Source organism: Ranitomeya imitator, chromosome 2 (assembly GCF_032444005.1).
Source record: "Ranitomeya imitator isolate aRanImi1 chromosome 2, aRanImi1.pri, whole genome shotgun sequence".
In the NCBI taxonomy this organism is placed as follows: Eukaryota; Metazoa; Chordata; class Amphibia; order Anura; family Dendrobatidae; genus Ranitomeya; species Ranitomeya imitator.
In genome coordinates, this window is record NC_091283.1 from 199,245,440 (window position 1) to 199,267,525 (window position 22,086).

The 22,086-nt window shown below is 41.3% G+C and overlaps 1 protein-coding gene across 1 annotated transcript in view; it reads left to right on the forward strand.

The window, feature by feature from the left end:
• Positions 1–22,086, forward strand: part of ADGRD2 (adhesion G protein-coupled receptor D2) — a 238,968-nt gene that overhangs the window by 5,135 nt on the left and 211,747 nt on the right. The window contains exons 3-4 of the mRNA XM_069748470.1: positions 4–201; positions 9,852–10,487. Coding sequence (XP_069604571.1) covers positions 4–201; positions 9,852–10,487 — 834 coding nt within the window. The remainder of the gene's footprint in view (positions 1–3; positions 202–9,851; positions 10,488–22,086) is intronic.

The window sequence follows — 22,086 nt, forward strand, 5'->3', positions numbered from 1 at the left end:
CAGGAGCTAAATCCTTTGATAATTTCATTGAAACCGGTCAAGCAGTATACGAGTATGTCAACAAACCGCTTAGTTACAAGCAAGCTGAAAAATACTGCGAGTACAAATTTGCATCTCTGCTTTCTGAATCCAGACCATTGCAGGACCAAGCGGGAAACTTAGTTACATTCCCTATTTGGCTGAAGGAGGAGAAGAAGCCAGGTAAGATCACAGGGGAAGAAAACATGTCACGTTATATTAATAGTAGTCTGAAAGAGGTGTATACACTCAACATTGTAATTGCAACACTAACAAGAAAGTTGGGTTATAGATGGATAGAATGGAAATGTTAACTCCTTTAAGACATGAAAGAGCAAGAAAAACCAGCTCACCCAGGCTGTAGTCATTATGAAGCAAAAATTCCAAAAGAACACTTGTGAATGACGAAGAGAAGAAGCAAAAATCCAACTTCATAAAATTCCCCCCAAAAATCAAGGACCGCTAAAAAAAAAAAAAAAAAAAAAAAAAGTTTGTTTGAAACTCGTTGCTTTGTCCATCCACGAAATGGTTCTTTTTTTTTTTTTTTTTTTTAGCGGTCCTTGAATTTTTTGGGAATTTTTTTGGAATTTTATGAAGCTGGATTTTTCTTTTTTTTTTTTTTTTCTCCTACATGACATGAAAAAAACTTCAAAAAGACGTGCTTTAACTATGGCCAAAGTAACCAATTTAAAATATAAGTTTATTGAAAATCCATATAAAATAATGTATATAAAATATAAAACAAAATACCACAAGGTACAGAAAAAAGAAAGGTGGGTACACCCGGAAATTAGCCCTAACAGTTTATTACTCCAAGTAATAAAAAATGTCTGATACAGACACTGAATGGTGATCAATTACCACATTGTACATATGTACATAAACCTTTTCAGTGTGACTACAGAATTAGTCCGGTGAACATGTATTCCCTAGTAAATACAGCACACTATAATTACAGTCCCAGGGAAAATGAGGAGATATCCTCAGTACGTCAGAAGGCAATGGCTAGTAGGACAGATCGCATTGCACCATTTGCTATAATATAACCGCATAGTTGCAGAAGTACATACAATATAACATAGATGTAAGGCAATGCAGAACAGCCAGTAGCCTATTATGCAACTCAAGGACAAAAGGAGGTAGATTAACCTGAGAGCAGTAACAGGGGACCCACCACACCGACGTGCGTTTTGCTCTGAAATGCTACATGACATGCCCAATTTCTGTTTTTGCATTTTTGTTTTTTTTTCTCTCCTTCCCATAGCCATAACTTTTTTATTATTATTATTATTTTGTCCACATAGCCAAATCAGGGTTTTGTTTTTTTTTTGCAGGAGAAATTATACTTTTAAATGACACCATTCATTTTACCATGTAGAGTGCTGGAAAATAGGGAAACAATTCCAAATGCAGAGGAGAAATGATGAATAAACCGCAATTCTGACATTAGCTTTTTTTAAATTGTTTTTACCATATACATTTTGTGGAACAAATGACCTCTCATTAAGATTATACTCAAAAGTAAGATTAAGGCAATACCAAACATGTCCATGCTTATTTTAGTAGTGAAGACACAAAACGTTTTTATTTTTCAGTCAATGGAGCTGTGTGATGGCTTATTTTTTGCATGGTGAGACAACGTTTTTGATAACATTTTGAGATGTAATGTTTTGATTGCTTTTTGCAGCATTCTTTGTGGTGTTTTTTTTTTTTTCTGGTACGGTGTTTACCAATCGAGTTAATTGTTTTGATAGATGATAGATCGGACTTTAATGAATGCGGTGTTACCACTTGTGTATTTTTTATCTTTATTTTTAATGGGACAAAAGGGGTGATTTGAACTTTTTAATTTTTATTTTTTTACTGTTCTCTACAATTTTTAATTCCCTAAAGGATTGTATTTATATGGCGATGCCACAGCATTGCTGCATATACACGGTGTACAGAATTATTAGGCAAGTTGTGTTTTGATCACATGATACTTTTTATACATGTTGTCCTACTCCAAGCAGTTCAGGCATGAGAGCCAACTACCAATTAAGTAAATCAGGTGATGTGCATCTCTGTAATGAGGAGGGGTGTTGTCTAATGACATCAGCCCCCTATTTAAGGTGTGCTTAATTATTAGGCAACTTCCTTTCCTTTGGCAAAATGGGTCAGAAGAGAGATTTGACGGGCTCGGAAAAGTCCAAAATTGTAAGATGTCTTGCAGAGGGATGCAGCAGTGTTGAAATTATCAAACTTTTGAAGAGTGATCACCCAACAATCAAGCATTTCATGGCAAATAGCCAACAGGGTCGCAAGAAGCGTGTTGAGCAAAAAAGGCGCAAAATAACTGCCCATGAATTGAGGAAAATGAAGTGTGAAGCTGCCAAGATGCTATTTGCCCCCAGTTTTGCCATATTTCAGAGCTGCAAAGTTACTGGAGTAACAAAAAGCACAAGGTGTGCGATACTCAGGGACATGGCCAATGTAAGGAAGGCTGAAAAACGACCACCTCTGAAAAAGAAACATAAGATAAAACGTCAAGACTGGGCCAAGAAATATCTTAAGACCGACTTTCCAAAGGTTTTATGGACTGATGAAATGAGTGACTCTTGATGGGCCAGATGGATGGGCCAGAGGCTGGATCAGTAAAGGGCAGATAGCTCCACTACGACTGACGCCAGCAAGGTGGTGGTGGGGTACTGGTATGGGCTGGTTTCATCAAAGATGAACTTGTTGGACCTTTTCGGGTTGAGGATGGAGTGAAGCTCAACTCCCAGACCTACTGCCAGTTTCTGGAAGACAACTTCTTCAAGCAGTGGTACAGGTATAAGTCAGTATCGTTCAATAAAACCATGATTTTCAAGCAGGACAAGGTCCATCACATGCCTCCAACTACTACACAGCGTGGCTGGCCAGTAAAGGTCTCAAAGAAGAAAAAATGACATGGCCCCCTTGTTCACCTGATCTGAACCCCATAGAGAACCTGTGGTCCCTCATAAAATGTAGGATGTACAGGGAGGGAAAACAGTCCACCTTTCGTAACAGTTTCTGGAGGCTGTGGTGGCTGCTGCACGCAATGTTGGTCATAAACAGATCAAGCAACTGACAGAATCTATGGATGGAGGCTGCTGAGTGTCATCATAAAGAAAGGTGGCTATATTGGTCACTAATTTTTGGGGGTTTGGTTTTTGCATGTCATAAATGTTTGTTTCTAAATTTTGTGCAGTTATATTGGTTTACCTGGTGAAAATAAACAAGTGAGATGGGAATATATTTGTTTTTATTAAGTTGCCTAATAATTCTGCACAGTAATAGTTACCTGCACAAACAGATATCCTCCTAAGATAGCCAAATCTAAAAAAAACCCACTCCAACATCTGAAAATATTAAGCTTTGATATTTCAGTCTTTTGGGTTGATTGAGAACATAGTTGTTGATCAATAATAAAAAATAATCCTCTAAAATACAACTTGCCTAATAATTCTGCACACAGTATAGTGAAAACCATGGTCCTCTTTGAAGCCTGGCCAGAGGCTGGGTTTCAGGGGAGCTCTGTAATGACGAGCATGGGGTTCTTCAACAGACCATCCTGCTGCCATAACCACCCATCAGCAACCCACTATTACATCACGGGTGTGCTGATGGCGCACGGAATGACGTTCTCCTCTACTGGTGCATTGTTAATGCCACTGTCTGAGTTTGACAGTGGCATTTAACAGGTTACCAATCGCAGGCTGCGCTTCTAACTACCCACGATTGTTAGATGTAGGTCCTGGCTGTAATACACAGCCATGACCTGTTGAATATGGGGCTTTATACACCCACTACTGACTTGCGCCATGCATGAAGGAGTGGTTAGCTGTGCCGTCCATGAAGGGGTTAATGATATGCATATCAATTGATGGAATAAAAGCAAAATTTTCCAAACATCTCGATTTTACCTGTATTGAGTATAAGCGCCATGAACAGAAATTCCCAGATTTGTAGCCTTGATGGCCGTCAATAAGGATATTAATGATTGAATGGGGAATGTTCAACCACGTTGAATGCACTTGAGGCTCCCTGTGCAATTTCCCACCAATGACTTCCCAGATGTGCTCAATGAGCGACTAGTCCGGAGACCCTACAATCCATGTTTAGGCTGCTTGACAGGTAGTCAATCTATCAGACAGAGTTATAAGTGAAGCTGAAATGACGGTACTTAGTAAAGGATTATCGTTTATTCCAACAACGGACTTTTCTATCTTTGATTGTGTTAAAGATATCAATTTGTTTGTCAGAAAGTTAAGGTGGCATAAATTTTTTAAACAACAGGAAAAAAGGATGTGTGCTAATTTAAACATTCCAGTGGATATTCTTCAAGAGGTCCAACTGTTGGCCAACTTAGATCAGATTCCACCATCTTTTAGTGGACAGGGCCCCTTTTCAACTTTGAAAGAAAAGAGCACTAAGATGCCGCCAGCAGGCAGTGATGTTTCGGCCATTGATGTGTTCTTGAATCTAACTACTGAGGAGATCAGACAGAGGGAAGCAGCACGTGTGAGACATAATCTAACAAAAATACAGGTGGAGGCACTTCGGAGACTTGAGGAAGATACATCCATAATTGTCAAACCCTCTGACAAAGGGGGAAACGTAGTTGTTATGACTGTGGATGGGTACAGAGACATGTGCCTCGCCCTCTTGGATGACCAAACAACCTATAGGAGAGTGTCCAATAATCCAGTTGAGGCCACAAAGAAAGAACTTAAAGGTATCTTGGATGGAGCTAGAGAGAATAAGCTGATCAGTGAAGAAGAATACTCCTACTTACTGCCTATACATCCAGTAATGGCGACCTTTTATGCCCTCCCTAAACTACATAAGGGGATATGTCCCCTTAAGGGTAGACCTATTGTTTCGGGCATTGGGAGTACGAGTCATCATGTGGGTGTATATCTAGATGAGATACTCAGACCTTTTGTGAGTTCCTTACCCTCATATATTAGAGACACGACTGATTTGTTGAATAAGTTGGACAGTATCAGTATTGAGCCAGAAGTATATTTGGCTAGTGTGGATGTCGAAGCATTGTATTCGTCGATTCCACACAAGTTTGGAATTATGGGAGTTAAGCATTTTTTAGCTACCAGAGGATGTCAATATATCCCCCATAATGAATTGGTCACCTCTCTCCTTCAATTTGTTTTGCAGAATAATTTTTTCAGTTTTGATGGTAAAGTCCTCCACCAGCTCAGGGGCACCGCCATGGGTAATCCATGTGCGCCAAGTTACGCTAATTTGTTCCTGGGCTGGTGGGAGGACACCATCGTTTTTTCTGAGGAGTACACATATCTGACCAATCATATTGACCTTTGGGTCAGATTTATTGATGATGTTTTTATTCTATGGAGAGGTACGGTAGCAGAGTTCCAGGAGTTCGTCAATGTGTTAAATCATAATGAGATGGATCTGAGACTGACATATGAAATTGACCTAAAGATGCTAGCATTTCTGGATGTTTTGATTACCAAATCGGAAGGGGGGGACACTTTGGAGACCACCATTTTCCGTAAACCCACCTCAACGAATTCCCTGTTGAGGTGGGAAAGCCATCATCCCTACTCTCTGAAAAAGGGAATACCCAAAGGCCAGTATTTGAGGCTTAAAAGAAACTGCTCAAGTACAAAGGACTTTAAAGTGAAGGCGGATGATCTCCGCCAGAGGTTTTTAACCAAAGGGTACCCGGATAAAATACTGAGGGAAGCTTTTAAAAATGCCAATCAGAAAGAGAGGAGAGAACTTATGGTACCCAGGAAAAAGGAAGCAAATTTGGATGGGAGGGCACGGCTGATATGCACTTATGACAATGGGGCCCAAATGGTGAGAGAAACCATCCAAAAATATTGGGGTATCCTGCAGATGGATGACGACATAAGGGACTTTGTAGGTGAGAGACCACAGATAACATACAGAAAAAGTAGAACAATAGGTAATCGTTTGGTGCACAGTCATTTTGTCGCACCCTCAGCAGAAAAAATGTGGTTACCAGTCAGAACTCAGGGAAGCTATCGTTGCGGGAACTGTGTGGCTTGTGAACATATATTGGTTGGCAAAAAATTTGATGGACCTGATAGGTCCTTTGAAATCAGAGACTTCATTAATTGTAGAACTAGGGGCATCGTTTATCGCATTTCTTGTAGATGTGGCATGTCTTACGTTGGAAAAACTATTAGAGAGTTCAGAAGGAGAATAGGAGAACACCTGGGTGACATCCGAAATGGAAGGGACACGGCTGTTGCTAGACATGTAAATGGGTCACATAATGGTGACATTAAAAGTATACAATTCATGGGGATTGAGAAGGTCAAACCACCCAGAAGAGGGGGAGATTTTGACAGGATCCTGCTTCAGAAAGAAGCGAGATGGATATTTCGCTTGGATACCTGCCATCCCCATGGTTTAAATGAGCAGTTGAGTTACAGGTGCTTTCTATAAATAGAAGTATAGACTATTTGGTCCTTGGAGTGGAGCTCAAGGATGAAGAGTGCTTTTTGGTTATCTTCATATTTTTTGGTATAAGGGTCTTTTTTACGTATTGTGAATGCATACAGTTAGAGTAGGTTCTGGTCGTGGGACATGCTTTCCAGTCAATAAAAACAGGATATACTGGGTCTATTATGACCATATACGTATGGCAGCCCTTGCTGTGTACGTGTTATATAAATTTCTCTCCGACCTGTACTTTATATGGTTTGAAACAGAGAGTTTAGGATATTTTATATATATGGATAATGACATAAGGGGTGGATATCTCATTTATCTATCTTATTGGGTACTCCAGCAAGTCATATACTTACATTTAATATGACATTATTGTGAGATCATTAGTTTTTCCTATCCTCGTATTATCAAACTTACACTTTTCAGGTCTCAAATGAAGTGCCTTAGTTGGTAATAGAACATCATTATTGGTTGTATAACAGGTGCCGAAATGTACATGGTATATCTTATGCTTAGGTCATATTATTGGTCTTGCATATAGAGTGGAGTATAGGGATGGTGGAACATTTATCTTCCCTGTAGGTATGTCGGGCTGGTGAATACCAGCGATGGCCCCTATTAGTATCATGGTATCGTCCCACCGTGGTGTATATATAGATATGGGTACTTATCCAGTCACGCTGGTTAATGTTAGATGTTAGACCAATACTGCGTGCCACAACAGATACCCCAGCGCGATACTGGCAATAGTCATACCGGCGCTGGTAGATCTAACTTATGTGACTCATACCCGTGCATGGCGTGTGAAGTCACAGCATGACGCTGGTGTGTTGCCAGGTTACCGTGTTACGCCGTATCCGGCCCCAAGGAAACTCTGTATGAGCGGCATGGTTCCGTATACTTGGAGCGGTTACCATGACATCGGTGAACCTGAACGGCGCCTGCTTGATTAGAGAGATGTGTAAGAGCGGGGCAGGTAGGACGGTATGTCTGGCGATATATTAAGAATGAGGATGCATGGCGGGTATACTCTTGGCGAATGCACGTTTTACAGGAATGCGCCTCCCCGGGCTACTGGAAGGAAGGGGGGTAACATATATGGGTTGCACTTATGCTTCAGCCGGAGATACGGGGGCGGAGCGCGACGCACGCATGCGCAATTGCCCATAGTGAGCGGGCAATGTGTGAAAGGCAGTCATAGGCCGGCAGAGGAATGGGACACACACGCAGAGTGTGATTGGCGGATTATTTGGCAATCACTGCAACTAAGAACTTCTACCTGTTGGAAGCACGTGTAGGAGCGGAACTGAGGTAGGACACTGGGGTTCCCTGATGGGGTATTTAGGTGGGAGGATTCAGTCCTTTGTCTCACCCTACCAGAAGTCTGTGCCGTCACTGCGAGCATTTGACACGGGTGTTACCTGCCGACGCAGGGACTCCCTTATCTCCAAAAGAAACAATTCCCCACACATATATTATAATTAGTTCCCCTGAGGATTCTCCCATATGGGAGAGGAAACGCGTAGGGAGGTTTACCTTATCGTGGTGGGTACAACATAACAGACTGACTTGGGAACTGCCCTTGTCAGGGCGGGAGCCACACAGGGGCACGACTGGGGTAGTATAGAGACATTGTTTTCTTTCCCCCTCCCCCATGAGACATTATAGTGGATACTCCCGGAAAGAAGATCATGTGGTGAGACAAAACCATTTTTTAATAGAGCACTGGTTATTTGAGCACTTTTTTTGCACTGTTCACAAGTGATGTCATTATCCATTGGATATTTTAGTATGGCTCTAATAAAAGTTATATTTTAGTTATATATATTAGTTGTTCTCTTAGCTGGTTTGCCTGTTGTTGTCTGAGGACTTCTAGGGGTATTATATTGTTATACACCCTATACGTGGCTTATATTTGTTTACAGAATCACAAGCAACATGCGGACTGGCTTGGAGTTGAAAAACTGCTCCTGTGAGGCTTTGGAGCAATGGCTGTAACACTGGTTCTACCACCAGCTATGTAACTGGGAGCTGCTATTGTGCCTGGAGTTGAGACTAGAGGAATCCAGTTATCGAACATTGACACCTTGCATTGTAGTCCTGAGATAAGGACCCATATGGCATTGCCCACGTGGTTTTGTAAGATTTGAAGAATGGCGCATAGTGATATATTTTGTGTTCTCCAATTAAACATTGCATATCTTGATTTCAAGCATGATTGTTTTCACACACACCATCAGAAGTCCTTTGCGCCACATTGGGCTACAAGCCAGATGCCCAGCTATAGGTTCTCCGTTGACCTCATGCCACTGCTATCAGACTATCATGATGCAGATCAAGCTGGCAATGGAGGTCTAGCTTCTTCAGCGATCAGGCAGACTTTTATTCTAGTTGCAGTAATAGATGTAAATTGGTCTGGAGACCACAATGGCAAAACCATGAGGAGACATTCACAAGGGAAATGTAAATGTGTCCCTGGAGCTGTTTTTCAATACAACAATGCATGTTGCTCATGATACAATGAGCAAGCCTGCATGACCTAAACAAACTAATATGATCTGCAGTGTCTCCCAAAGAGCATATCTGGGATGTCATTGGCTGGCAATTTCAAAGGGAGCTGCCAGCAGCTGATCTTGATGAATTGCTTACCTATGTGCAGTGATGGGTGGACCTGTGGAAGTTTGGGTTCTGGTACCTGACCCGAACTTTTTAAAAAGTTCTATTCGGGTGCCAAAACAGTACCCAAACTTCCACCAAAACCGGAACCCATTGAAAATAATTGATACTGAACTGTAAAAAAAAAAAAAAAAAAAAAATTATTTCTCCTCTGCACCACCAAGGACTTATCCTGAAGAATACAACAAACTTCAGTAGAAAGTCCTTCTTCGGTGTTCAGACCCAATCACGGACTGTCTGGTACAAACATCGGACATTGTAGTTTGGGTTTGCCCATCTCTACCCATGAACATTCCTCATAACCTCATTGATTTCTGCATGTGGCGCTCAAACTTGATACTGAATAAAATGAGATGGTTTTTAAAATTTAGTTTCCATTTCATAATTTGCATATTCTGAAAATTCCATAAATACACAACTTTTCCTTGATAGTACTGCAATTTCAATGTTGAGGATTGTATTTAGTAAGACTCTAGCAGCAGGATTTTGCCTGAAGAGCTATTGGTAGATCTGAAGCCTGTCACTCCAGCTCTATTCCCCGCCCATCACTGCCTCCTCCTGCTTAACTGACGGCTTCCATTCTGTGTGACTTCAGGAAAAGGTGTTGTCAGTCAAGCAGGAGGAGGCATGCGGTAATGTACCCTGAGACTTGTATGTACTTAGTGTTTTTTTGCTTCTCTTTTTAGATCTGCGGCCACTTACTGCTTTGGTTTTTGAGCAGAGAACCGATACCAAATATGCCAAGTTAATGGCAACCTTCCCATCTTTTCATGACATCACAGTTTGTGCCCATATACAGTGGGATAACACAAGCAAAGATTTTGAAACTGTCTTCTCCTATGCGGTGAAGAAGTTTATCAATGAGTTTCAGCTACGTGGGATGAGCGATGAGGATGGGTTTGTTCGGTTTGCTGTCATAATTCATGGCCAACATTCAGGATTTTCTTCTATATTCTCTAACGATGGACAGTGGCATCATTTCTGCATAACTTGGCAAAAACGGAATGAAACCATGAGTCTGTATGCCGATGGTGGATGGAAAGTCTCCTCCAAGATCTCTGCGTCAGAGGACATCATCAGGGGGGGTATCTTTATCATTGGACAGGATCAAGACTCTTATGGTGGGACATTTAAAGAAAAGGAATCTTTTAGCGGTAATATCACTGGTCTCAATGTCTGGGCGAAGGTTCTCAGTCGGGACCAGATACAAAGGTTGTCACTATGCCACAAACTGGAGCAGGACATTGTCTTTGGATGGACCACCCACAAACTGGAAATTGAGTCTACACTGAAAAAACTGGAAGTGAACTCTGTCTGTTCAGGTATGTGGCAGCTGGTGGGGTTGGGGAAGTTATGTTTTGTAGAAGGGAATTTTAGGCAGCCGAAGAGTTTTTCTGTTGTCATCTTTCTTTAGTTTGTGTAACTTTGAAATACAGTCCATTTTCATGATCATTGCTTGCAGTATGGTTACGTTCACATTAGCGTTGCGTCGGGTGCAGCCGCGGCGAGACATGCGTCATGCGCCCCTATATTTAACATGGGGGGGGGGCGCAATGACATGCGTTGCTCTTGCGTTTTGTGACGCATGCGTCACTGTGGAGCATGCGTCAGGGCGCAGAGGATGCTGCATGATGAAGTTTTTTCTGCGCCAAAAACCATGCAAAAGTGGATGCATGCGTCACAAAACGCTGCATTGTGCATGCGTTTACATTTGCGTTGTGCGTTGTCGCCGACGCTGCACCGCACAACGCAAATGTGAACTTAGCCTTAGTGAATAGGAGTACTCAGGGTAAAATCTTGTTCTGATTATGTTTAGACAACACAGATACAGGTTTCGTCATGAGAGTTTTGGCCATCTTAAAGGGGGTAATCTGAAAACATGATTTTGCTGGCCTGCTTTTAAAATGGGGTATCGCTGTCCTATTCAAGGGGTCCAACTCCTGAATTATTAACCAACAAGCAGCTTCTCAACTGGAGTGAATAGATTAATCTCTAAATTGGTGTGAGTATTGTAATCTCTGATATAAACAGAGGAGGAGAAAAAAGCGCAAAAATAAGGTCTTATCCGGTAATAATAATCAAGGAGGGTATGACTATGCTAACCTGATCCCCGGTTGTGTGGCTGCTATAGAGCAACCGGTGATTTCACAAAAAAGTATTAAAAACATGGAGAATTTGTGGTCTGTTAAGTGTTCATATCATTCGTCCAACTTGGACCAATATAACAAATTCACTTATTAAAATATTTAATTTTATTTTTTTGCTCAACACACCACATTATTTACGGTATGTTTTTATGTTTTCCCATTCTTCCTCCCTCCAGCTTTTAGGTCTTTCCTCAATCTCAGATCCAACATCTCCTTCTAGTCTCATGAGTAAATGACCTCCACCACTTTACTTCACAATAATTTCAGCATTCGAATAAGGGAAATAAGATAAAATATTTTTCTCCACAGGAGTAGTGAAGTATAAGAAAAGAAAGACCCTGTCTTGTAACAGTACATTTATTGCATGACATTTTTGTATAGTAATAGATTTTATGCTTTTAAATTCCCTCCATTTCTATGTCTAGCTGTTTATTCATTTATTCTTACATATATACATTCACATGCATATTTTTCTCACTTAAATCGCATGATGTGTCTACCCTATGAACTCTGACGCATCACATTGTGTCTTTCTTGTCGCTTGTTTTTTTTTTTTTTTTTCTTTCAAAATGTTCGTCTATATAAAATTTTGGGAACCCTGTATAAGCACATGTTTTTTGTTTCCAAAAGAAGTGGGCTACAACTTGAAACGCGTGGGAAAAATAATAAAACGTTATTTTCTATTATCTCTGGCATTTGACATTTCTTCATCAGCTGACAACGCAGCTAGAGACCACAAACTTACATATTTTTTTTACGTATGTGAAAAATGGACTGTCGTTAGTGTGTCGTCTCTCCACCCTCTTTCAATCAGTCAGTGGGGAAAAAAAGCAGCACATGGATGGTACCCAAATGCGGTCACACCTTTTTAACTGACCCATACAGCTGCATTGCAGATTTTGATCTGACACTTGAATCAATATCAGACAAGTCTCCAATTTTGCATGGACGAGTCAGTCCGAGGAAAAAACAGACATGTGACCAGCCCCATACACTCGTATGCGCAAATGTTAGCCTAGAAAACAAAAATGGATAGCACTCGTACGTGAAAAACTGACAGCTGAATGAGTCCATTCTTTTGTCATTAATTTGGCACACCAGGTACCTCCTAGATTAAGTGGAGCTATTGTTTGCCAAGATGTCCGTACTCCAGACGCCTCATAGATTGAGCAGTGGTATTGTTGGCCAAGATGTCAGTACACTAGCTACCTCCTAGATTGAGCTGAGTAATTGTTTGCCAAGATATCGGTACACCAGCTACCTCATAGATTGAGACAAATTACTGTTTGCCAAGATGTCAGTACACCAGGCGCCTTATAGATTGAGCAGTGTCCTTGTTAACCAAGATGTCCATACACTAGCTACCTCCTAGATTGAGCTGAGTTTTTTGGCCAAGGTATCGGTACACCAGACGCCTCATAGATTGAGGAGTGGTATTGTTGGCCAAGATGTCAGTACACTAGCTACCTCATAGATTGAGACAAGTTACTGTTTGCTCAATCTGAGGTGACTGGTTTACCGACATCTTGGCAGTGTTATTGTTAACCAAGATGTCAGTACACTAGCTACGTCGTAGATTGAGCTGAGTTAGTTTGCCAAGGTTTCGGTACAACAGATGCCTCATAGATTGAGCAGAGTTTTTTTGCCAAGATGTCAGTACACTAGCTATCTCATAGAGTGAGCTGAGTTAGGCCGGCGTCACACTCAGCGTATGCAAATACAGTCCGTATATTACGGCCGTAATACGCTGAAAAGTCCCAAAAATAGTGGTCTGTAGCTCCTCCGTAGGCAGGGTGTGTCACCGTTTTTTGCGCATGGCATCCTCCGTATGTAATCCGTATGGCAGCCGTACTGCGTGTTTTTATCGCAGGCTTGCCAAACCGACATACGCCTATACAAGGGATCCATGTGTTAAAAAAAAAAATAAAAACATATATGCTGTGTGTGTATATATATATATATATCAGTGAGACACACATATATATATATATATATATATATATATATATATATATATATATATACATCAGTGAGACACATATATGTATATATATTCATATTATATATATTATATATATGTATATTGAAACTAAACCTGTCAAAAACTGAACTCCTCGTGTTCTCTCCCTCTACTAACCTACCTTTGCCTGACATTGCCATCTCCGTGTGCGGTTCCACCATTACTCCAAAGCAACATGCCCGTTGCCTTGGGGTCATCCTTGATTCTGACCTTTCATTCACCCCCTACATCCGATCACTGGCTCGCTCTTCTTACCTGCATCTCAAAAACATTTCTAGAATTCGCCCTTTTCTTACTTTCGACTCTGCAAAAACTCTTACTGTTTCACTTATTCATTCTCGTCTGGACTATTGTAACTCTCTACTAATCGGCCTCCCTCTTGCAAAACTCTCCCCGCTCCAATCTGTCCTGAAGGCTGCAGCCAGGATCATATTCCTCACCAACCGTTACACCGATGCCTCTACCCTGTGCCAGTCATTACACTGGCTACCCATCCACTCCAGAATCCAGTACAAAACTACTACCCTCATCCACAAAGCTCAGCATGGCTCAGCACCACCCTACATCTCCTCCCTGGTATCAGTCTACCACCCTACCCGTGCCCTCCGCTCCGCTAATGACCTCAGGTTAGCATCCTCAATAATCAGAACCTCCCACTCCCGTCTCCAAGACTTTACACGTGCTGCGCCGATTCTTTGGAATGCACTACCTAGGTTAATACGATTAATCCCCAATCCCCACAGTTTTAAGCGTGCCCTAAAAACTCATTTGTTCAGACTGGCCTACCGCCTCAATGCATTAACCTAACGATCCCTGTGTGGCCTATTTATAATAAAAAAAAAAAAAGAAAAAAGGTTCCTCGCATCATGTTCTCATACACTTTATGCAGTATTAGCCCTCTGTTTCTGTACTGCTACATACTGGTTCATGCAGCTTTACCTGAACACCCGAGCCTTACACTATAGCTGGTCCGAATAACTAAAGCAATTGTTACCATCCACCTCTCGTGTCTCCCCTTTTCCCCATAGTTTGTAAGCTTGCGAGCAGGGCCCTCACTCCTCCTGGTATCTGTTTTGAACTGTATTTCTGTTATGCTGTAATGTCTATTGTCTGTACAAGTCCCCTCTATAATTTGTAAAGCGCTGCGGAATATGTTGGCGCTATATAAATAAAAATTATTATTATTATTATTATTATTATTCTTACTTCGTACAGCCGCGATATAGCAAAAATTCAATTACCGGCTTTTGCTTTCTCCTTCCTAAAACCCGACATGATATGAGACATGGTTTACATACAGTAAACCATCTCATATCACCATTTTTTTTGCATAATCCACACTACTAATGTTAGTAGTGTGTATATGCAAAATTTGGCCGTTCTAGCTCTTAAAATAAAGGGTTAAATGGCGGAAAAAATTGGCGTGGGCTCCCGCGCAATTTTCTCCGCCAGAGTAGTAAAGCCAGTGACTGAGGGCAGATATTAATAGCCTGGAGAGGGTCCATGGTTATTGGCCCCCCCTTGGCTAAAAACACCTGCCCCCAGCCACCCCAGAAAAGGCACATCTGGAAGATGCGCCTATTCTGGCACTTGGCCACTCTCTTCCCATTCCCGTGTAGCGGTGGGATATGGGGTAATGAAGGGTTAATGCCACCTTGCTATTGTAAGGTGACATTAAGCCTAATTAATAATGGAGAGGCGTCAATTATGACACCTATCCATTATTAATCCAATTGAATGAAAGGGTTAAAAAAACCACACACACATTATTAAAAATTATTTTAATGAAATAAAAACAAAGGTTGTTGTAATATTTTATTTAACGCTCAATCCAATCACTGAAGACCCTCGTTCTGTGAAAGAAAAAACATAATAAACCAACAATATACTTACCTTCCGCAGATCTGTAAAGTCCAACGATGTAAATCCATCTGAAGGGGTTAAAACATTTTGCAGCAAGGAGTTCCGCTAATGCAGGCTGCTCCTTGCTGCAAAACCCCGGGGAATGAAGCTAAATATAGGTCAATGATCTATATTTAGCTTCATTTGCGGTGAGGCACCCTCTGCTGGCTGTTCATAGATCGTGGGAACTTTCCTAGAAAGCCAGGGAGCTTTCTAGGTAAGTTCCCACGATCTATGAACAGCCAGCAGAGGGCGCCTCACCGCAAATGAAGCTAAATATAGATCATTGACCTATATTTAGCTTCATTCCCCGGGGTTTTGCAGCAAGGAGCAGCCTGCATTAGCGGAACTCCTTGCTGCAAAATGTTTTAACCCCTTCAGATGGATTTACATCGTTGGACTTTACAGATCTGCGGAAGGTAAGTATATTGTTGGTTTATTATGTTTTTTTCTTTCACAGAACGAGGGTCTTCAGTGATTGGATTGAGCGTTAAATAAAATATTACAACAACCTTTGTTTTTATTTCATTAAAATAATTTTTAATAATGTGTGTGTTTTTTTTTAACCCTTTCATTCAATTGGATTAATAATGGATAGGTGTCATAATTGACGCCTCTCCATTATTAATTATGCTTAATGTCACCTTACAATAGCAAGGTGGCATTAACCCTTCATTACCCCATATCCCACCGCTACACGGGAATGGGAAGAGAGTGGCCAAGTGCCAGAATAGGCGCAGCTTCCAGATGTGCCTTTTCTGGGGTGGCTGGGGGCAGGTGTTTTTAGCCAGGGGGGGGGCCAATAACCATGGACCCTCTCCAGGCTATTAATATCTGCCCTCAGTCACTGGCTTTACTACTCTGGCGGAGAAAATTGCGCGGGAGCCCACGCCAATTTTTTCCGCCATTTAACCCTTTATTTTAAGAGCTAGAACGGCCAAATTTTGCATATACACACTACTAACATTAGTAGTGTGGATTATGCAAAAAAAATGGTGATATGAGATGGTTTACTGTATGTAAACCATGTCTCATATCATGTCGGGTTTTAGGAAGGAGAAAGCAAAAGCCGGTAATTGAATTACCGGCTTTTTGCTATATCGCGGCTGTATGAAGTAAGAATATATATACATATGTGTCTCACTGACAAATATATATATATATATATATATATATATATATATATATATATATATATATATACACACCTATTCTATGTGTACATATTTATTCTACCTATTCTACTGGAAGCTGTCAGTGTGATTTTACTGTACACCGCACTGAATTACCGGCTTTTCTATAGAACACCGCTGCGTATTTCTCGCAAGTCACACTGCTGGTCCGTGTGTAATCCGTATTTTTGGGGGCTTCCATAGATTTTCATTGGCGTTTTATTTGCGCAATACGGTGACAAACGCAGCATGCTGCGATTTTCTACGGCCGTAGAAAGCCGTATAATACTGATCAGTAAAATACGGCAGATAGGAGCAGGGGCATGGAGAATAATTGTGCCGTATTTTTTCCGAGTTTTACGGACATAGTTTCTGCGCTCTTACGTCCGTAAAACTCGCAAGTGTGACGCCGGCCTTATTGTTTGCCAAGATGTCGGTACACCAAGCACCTCATAGATTTGAGCTGTGCTATTTTTTTTTTGTCAAGATGTCAAGATTTCACCTGTCAGAAGTGTAGACTAGTGGCCCTTTTAGAAGAAAAGGTGCGGGGTCTGGAAGAAAGAATAGCAACTTTGAAACTCATCAAAGAGAATGAAGACTTTCTAGACAGAACAGAAGCATCTCTACTGGTCACAGAAGGTGCAAAAAGTGTCAGAGAACCTCCAAAAGCAGATGACTGGAAGCATGTGACCAAAAGAAGCAAGAAGACCATGGAGAAATCACCAACCACACAACTGAAGAACCGATATCAAATCTTTGTAGAGGATGAAGATGGCACACCTGAGGATGAAGCAATACCAGCAAGCAAAAAAGAAAAGGGCACACAGCAACAAGTGACAGCAAAAAGTACAGCCAAGAAGCAACGAAGAGTGGTGGTGGTGGGAGACTCACTACTGAGAGGCACCGAAGCAGCCATCTGCAGACCGGACATAACTGCAAGAGAAGTATGCTGCCTTCCAGGTGCGATGATCAAGGATGTGACCGATAGGATACCAAAGCTCTTCAGCTCCAAGGACGTCCACCCATTTCTTCTGATACATGTTGGCACCAATGACACGGCAAGGAAGGACCTACCGACAATTTGCAAGGACTTTGAAGAGTTGGGGAAGAAAGTAAAGGAATTGGATGCACAGGTAGTTTTTTCTTCTATCCTTCCAGTAGACGGGCATGGCACCAGGAGATGGAACAGGATCCTTGATGCAAACAACTGGCTAAGACGATGGTGCAGACAACAAGGATTTGGATTCCTGGACCACGGTGTGAATTACTGGTATGATGGACTCCTCGCCAGAGACGGACTACACCTCAACAAACCTGGGAAACACACATTCGCCAGAAGACTCGCTACACTCATCAGGAGGGCGTTAAACTAGAAGAAGAGGGGACGGGAAGAAAAACATTAGACTCGAACAAAGACGACCCAGGAAAACATACTCAGAAGGGAGGTAAGAACATTTCTAAAACAATCCACAGTGAGGAGATTGGAACAAAACAAAATCCTCTAAACTGCATGCTCGCAAACGCCAGAAGCCTGACAAACAAGATGGAAGAACTAGAAGCAGAAATATCTACAGGTAACTTTGACATAGTGGGAATAACCGAGACATGGTTAGATGAAAGCTATGACTGGGCAGTTAACTTACAGGGTTACAGTCTGTTTAGAAAGGATCGTAAAAATCGGAGAGGAGGAGGGGTTTGTCTCTATGTAAAGTCTTGTCTAAAGTCCACTTTAAGGGAGGATATTAGCGAAGGGAATGAGGATGTCGAGTCCATATGGGTTGAAATTCATGGAGGGAAAAATGGTAACAAAATTCTCATTGGGGTCTGTTACAAACCCCCAAATATAACAGAAAGCATGGAAAGTCTACTTCTAAAGCAGATAGATGAAGCTGCAACCCATAATGAGGTCCTGGTTATGGGGGACTTTAACTACCCGGATATTAACTGGGAAACAGAAACCTGTGGAACGCATAAAGGCAACAGGTTTCTGCTAATAACCAAGAAAAATTATCTTTCACAATTGGTGCAGAATCCAACCAGAGGAGCAGCACTTTTAGACCTAATACTATCTAATAGACCTGACAGAATAACAAATCTGCAGGTGGTTGGGCATTTAGGAAATAGCGACCACAATATTGTGCAGTTTCACCTGTCTTTCACTAGGGGGACTTGTCAGGGAGTCACAAAAACATTGAACTTTAGGAAGGCAAAGTTTGAACAGCTTAGAGATGCCCTTAATCTGGCAGACTGGGACAATATCCTCAGAAATGAGAATACAGATAATAAATGGGAAATGTTTAAGAACATCCTAAATAGGCAGTGTAAGCGGTTTATACCTTGTGGGAATAAAAGGACTAGAAATAGGAAAAACCCAATGTGGCTAAACAAAGAAGTAAGACAGGCAATTAACAGTAAAAAGAAAGCATTTGCACTACTAAAGCAGGATGGCACCATTGAAGCTCTAAAAAACTATAGGGAGAAAAATACTTTATCTAAAAAACTAATTAAAGCTGCCAAAAAGGAAACAGAGAAGCACATTGCTAAGGAGAGTAAAACTAATCCCAAACTGTTCTTCAACTATATCAATAGTAAAAGAATAAAAACTGAAAATGTAGGCCCCTTAAAAAATAGTGAGGAAAGAATGGTTGTAGATGACGAGGAAAAAGCTAACATATTAAACACCTTCTTCTCCACGGTATTCACGGTGGAAAATGAAATGCTAGGTGAAATCCCAAGAAACAATGAAAACCCTATATTAAGGGTCACCAATCTAACCCAAGAAGAGGTGCGAAACCGGCTAAATAAGATTAAAATAGATAAATCTCCGGGTCCGGATGGCATACACCCACGAGTACTAAGAGAACTAAGTAATGTAATAGATAAACCATTATTTCTTATTTTTAGTGACTCTATAGCGACAGGGTCTGTTCCGCAGGACTGGCGCATAGCAAATGTGGTGCCAATATTCAAAAAGGGCTCTAAAAGTGAACCTGGAAATTATAGGCCAGTAAGTCTAACCTCTATTGTTGGTAAAATATTTGAAGGGTTTCTGAGGGATGTTATTCTGGATTATCTCAATGAGAATAACTGTTTAACTCCATATCAGCATGGGTTTATGAGAAATCGCTCCTGTCAAACCAATCTAATCAGTTTTTATGAAGAGGTAAGCTATAGACTGGACCACGGTGAGTCATTGGACGTGGTATATCTCGATTTTTCCAAAGCGTTTGATACCGTGCCGCACAAGAGGTTGGTACACAGAATGAGAATGCTTGGTCTGGGGGAAAATGTGTGTAAATGGGTTAGTAACTGGCTTAGTGATAGAAAGCAGAGGGTGGTTATAAATGGTATAGTCTCTAACTGGGTCGCTGTGACCAGTGGGGTACCGCAGGGGTCAGTATTGGGACCTGTTCTCTTCAACATATTCATTAATGATCTGGTAGAAGGTTTACACAGTAAAATATCGATATTTGCAGATGATACAAAACTATGTAAAGCAGTTAATACAAGAGAAGATAGTATTCTGCTACAGATGGATCTGGATAAGTTGGAAACTTGGGCTGAAAGGTGGCAGATGAGGTTTAACAATGATAAATGTAAGGTTATACACATGGGAAGAGAGAATCAATATCACCATTACACACTGAACGGGAAACCACTGGGTAAATCTGACAGGGAGAAGGACTTGGGGATCCTAGTTAATGATAAACTTACCTGGAGCAGCCAGTGCCAGGCAGCAGCTGCCAAGGCAAACAGGATCATGGGGTGCATTAAAAGAGGTCTGGATACACATGATGAGAGCATTATACTGCCTCTGTACAAATCCCTAGTTAGACCGCACATGGAGTACTGTGTCCAGTTTTGGGCACCGGTTCTCAGGAAGGATATAATGGAACTAGAGAGAGTACAAAGGAGGGCAACAAAATTAATAAAGGGGATGGGAGAACTACAATACCCAGATAGATTAGCGAAATTAGGATTATTTAGTCTAGAAAAAAGACGACTGAGGGGCGATCTAATAACCATGTATAAGTATATAAGGGGACAATACAAATATCTCGCTGAGGATCTGTTTATACCAAGGAAGGTGACGGGCACAAGGGGGCATTCTTTGCGTCTGGAGGAGAGAAGGTTTTTCCACCAACATAGAAGAGGATTCTTTACTGTTAGGGCAGTGAGAATCTGGAATTGCTTGCCTGAGGAGGTGGTGATGGCGAACTCAGTCGAGGGGTTCAAGAGAGGCCTGGATGTCTTCCTGGAGCAGAACAATATTGTATCATACAATTATTAGGTTCTGTAGAAGGACGTAGATCTGGATATTTATTATGATGGAATATAGGCTGAACTGGATGGACAAATGTCTTTTTTCGGCCTTACTAACTATGTTACTATGTTACTATGTCACTATACCAGGTGCCTCATAGATTGAGCTGTGCTTTCTTTTTCAAGATGTCTGTACACAAAGTACCTCCTAGAGTAAGCTGTTTTTGTTTGTGGCAATTTGTCAGCAGTTGTGGTTGAATCTGATGGGAAAAAAATAAATAAATACAGTTAGGTCCATATATATTTGGACAGAGACAACATTTTTCTAATTTTGGTTATAGACATTACCACAATGAATTTTAAACAAAATAATTCAGATGCAGTTGAAGATCAGACTTTCAGCTTTCATTTGAGGGTATCCACATTAAAATTGGATGAAGGGTTTAGGAGTTTCAGCTCCTTAACATGTGCCACCCTGTTTTTAAAGGGACCAAAAGTAATTGGACAATTGACGCCAAGGCTATTTCATGGACAGGTGTGGGCAATCCCTTCATTATGTCATTCTCAATTAAGCAGATAAAAGGCCTGGAGTTGATTTGAGGTGTGGTGCTTGCATTTGGAAGGTTTTACTGTGAGGTAAACATGCAGTCAGAGGAGCTCTCCATGCAGGTGAAACAAGCCATACTTACACTGCGAAAACAGAAAAAACCCATCCGATAAATTGCTACAATATTAAGAGTGGCAAAATCTACAGTTTGGTACATCCTGAGAAAGAAAGAAAGCACTGGTGAACTCATCAATGCAAAAAGACCTGGGCGCCCACGGAAGGCAACGGTGGTGGATGATCGCAGAATAATCTCCATTGTGAAGAGAAACCCCTTCACAACAGCCAACCAAGTGAACAACTCTCTCCAGGAGGTAGGCGTATCAATATCCAAATCTACCATAAAGAGAAGACTGCATGAAAGTAAATACAGAGGGTTCACTGCACGGTGCAAGCCACTCATAAGCATCAAGAATAAAAAGGCTAGACTGGACTTTGCTAAAAAGCATCTTAAAAAGCCAGCACAGTTCTGGAAGAACATTCTTTGGACAGATGAAACCAAGATCAACCTCTACCAGAATGATGGAAAGAGAAAAGGATGGCAAAGGCGTGGTACAGCTCATGATCCAAAGCATACCACATCATCTGTAAAACACGGCGGAGGCAGTGTGATGGCTTGGGCATGCATGGCTGCCAGTGGCACTGGGTCACTAGTGTTTATTGATGATGTGACACAGGACAGAAGCAGCCGAATGAATTCTGAGGTATTCAGAGCCGCCATACTGTATGCTCAGATCCAGCCAAATGCAGCCAAACTGATTGGTCGTCGTTTCATACTACAGATGGACAATGACCCAAAACATAAAGCCAAAG